This window comes from Aspergillus pseudotamarii, assembly GCF_009193445.1.
Source record: "Aspergillus pseudotamarii strain CBS 117625 unplaced genomic scaffold BDV38scaffold_10, whole genome shotgun sequence".
In the NCBI taxonomy this organism is placed as follows: Eukaryota; Fungi; Ascomycota; class Eurotiomycetes; order Eurotiales; family Aspergillaceae; genus Aspergillus; species Aspergillus pseudotamarii.
Genome location: NW_022475024.1, coordinates 719,767 through 722,317, shown reverse-complemented (window position 1 = coordinate 722,317; position 2,551 = coordinate 719,767). Strand labels below are relative to the sequence as shown.

Genomic DNA, 2,551 nt, shown 5'->3' with positions numbered 1-2,551 from the left:
CCCCACAATGAGGCTAATTCCCAACGCCTGCTGTACCTCTTAGATTGGCCAGATTCGAAACTAGTGTGTATAGTATCTTGTTTTAGACGACTCATCCTGTTACAACTCTTGTTGTATCTCCACTTGGATCTATGACTTTGGGGGCCATTTCTCAGCAAAAGTTACTTTGTACATTGCAAGCCAAAACCAGTATGATGTTGCATCCCAGAATTGGCGCATATGGATCAGGTCGGCAGCCTGAAAAGGGGGTCAAAACAGGGTATAAAGTGTAGCGTTCTGCCCCGAGAATGCGAGGTATCCAGTTTCTCGAACATCACTTCCTCTCTATCCCAACTGTTCATCATGCGTTTCACTGCTGCCTTCGTCATGCTCGCGGCCGCCATTGGCGCCACCGCAGAAAATGCCATTAACATCAAGGTTTGCGATGGCATCAACAAGGCCGGTGACTGTATCAACATTGACGTCTACCTTCAACACCAATGCTGTTCGTGACCCCCCCCAAAATACAGTCTACCACCATCTTCATAGCTAATTAATTGATCGCGTACAGACAACTTGAACGGTACTCCCGTCTCGAAAAACGTCCGGTCGTTTGAGATCCCTGACGGTTACCGCTGCCGCTTCTGGTCGTATGTATCTCCAGCTTGTGGTTTTGGTAGGGGGATCCTGGCTGACTTGTACTTTTTATAGGTCAACCGCGTGCAATGGCGGCGGTACTGGCGATGTCCAGGCCCCGGGCACTAACGAAAACTCTCATCCCCAGGTGAACTCTGTCAAGTGTTACGCCAACTAGAGTTGAGCTCAATTTGGGCTTTTTGAATATCACTTGTCATGTCCTTTTGTTGAGATGGCTGGCTGGGATGTCAGACCAGTAGCTACAGGATGTTTAGTAAATAGTTCTGAGGGCTTGTCTCTCCCCAATCAACGCTCTTTGATCTCGGATGGCCTACCATCCAACAGTGTTTTAAAAATCTTCCTTCTAATGTAGTTCTGGGAGCTTCTTACCTCAGCCTTGAAACAGCTATTTTATTTAAGTAATTATATTTTTTGTAGTTATCAGCATTGCCTGTGATATCTCGTCCCAAGCACCTCTTTTCAGCGGCCTCTGAGAAGGGAAACGGAGAATCGATGGTCTTCTTGATGCAGTTCGTGATTTATCGTTTAACGTAATCAGACGGCTCCAGTATTACAGGCTTCTACTACTGCCTTTGACTTGGACGGAATTTGCTTTCTTGATTTGTCGAAAGATTTCGGAAAGGCAAAATTGAGTAGTGCCCGCAAGCAAATGATCACAAAGCAAGGGTATATAGGCAAGGCCGCAAGGGCATAAGCAAGGCGGATTTTGGAACATCTATCTAGCACGTGCCGGGATTCCTCTTCCAGGAAACCAGAATTCTTGAACACAACGCAGCATAAGTCACCAGGGACATTGATCTGATTAGTTAGTTATTGGTAACTAATGTAATCGGTAAACGATCCGCCACTGCACACGAGCCGCCATCTTCTGTTTCCTATATTAAACAGCACATTTTTAAGCAATAATACCTCAACTATTATTAGATATATCAATTTATAACCAAGATGTAATACTAACATTAGTATTCTTTTCTATATAAATTAAATTCAAGTAAAAAAGAGTTCTCAACTATATAAATTCTAACTATATATTATAAAATATACTATATTTGATCTTATCTTAGTTATTAGAGTATAAAACGATTTCAACTATATATAATTATTAGTCTACTATAGAATAAGTTATATATTAATTTTTAAGTAGATATAAACTGAATTGGTTAAGATATTGTTATTCAAAAATAGGCTGTTTACTACGGAAAACAGAAGATGGCGGCTCGTTTGCAGTGGCGGGTCGTTTACAAGTTACGTTAATACTGCAATTCTTACTAAGACTTATGTTAGCGAGGCACTAGAATGCTGAAAGTGCATAATGAATGACCCTCTGCGAGGAAAAGCTGAATATGGACCTACATAGATGCATAAGCATTTTTATGAGAGCTTATGTAGCCGAGGGCCTGAGGCTGATTCTGGCACGTGCCTCTTTCGAGGCTCCAGAAGTTTCGGTACTAGTGAAGAATAGGACGCTTGCTACTTTGGGAGATTTCAGGGTTCGGCAACGTCGCCGCCAGTTTCTACCATGTCAGTACTAGTGCAATCAAGCCCTGACAAGCAACCTTCATAAATGTGCCAAAGCTCGCACAGCCAAGCCTTTGCGGTTCGTTTAGCTGAGCGGCGCTTCGAAGCGAGCAGGATGCTGCGTCCAGTCATATCCCGTATGCATACATCGTGGCATTCATTCTTTTGACGTCCGTTGCCTGGAGATATTAGAGTCGGAAAAATTAAACCTTTGTTTGCATTAGTAGTATAGGACTTGGAGTAACTTGTCGTGATTTGAGCAGCGATATTATTTCCACAAACTATATAAAGTCCCAATATGAGCCCTGAACTGATACACTCTCCGGGGACGACTCGTTTTCTTGATATTCAATTTCTTTTGAAGCAATTGTAACGTTCAAAGCGGTAGACTTTCAAG

General features: G+C 42.7%; 1 protein-coding gene across 1 annotated transcript; it reads left to right on the top strand.

Annotated features, from left to right (window-relative positions):
- Positions 1 to 342: 342 nt before the first annotated feature.
- BDV38DRAFT_289956 (uncharacterized protein) lies at positions 343 to 933 on the top strand (the record flags this gene model as incomplete). Its single annotated transcript, XM_032061377.1, has 3 exons — positions 343 to 484; positions 551 to 629; positions 691 to 933. 3 exons carry the CDS (start codon positions 343 to 345, stop codon positions 791 to 793), a joined length of 324 nt encoding a protein of 107 aa, XP_031916991.1. The 3' UTR covers positions 794 to 933.
- Positions 934 to 2,551: the final 1,618 nt, after the last annotated feature.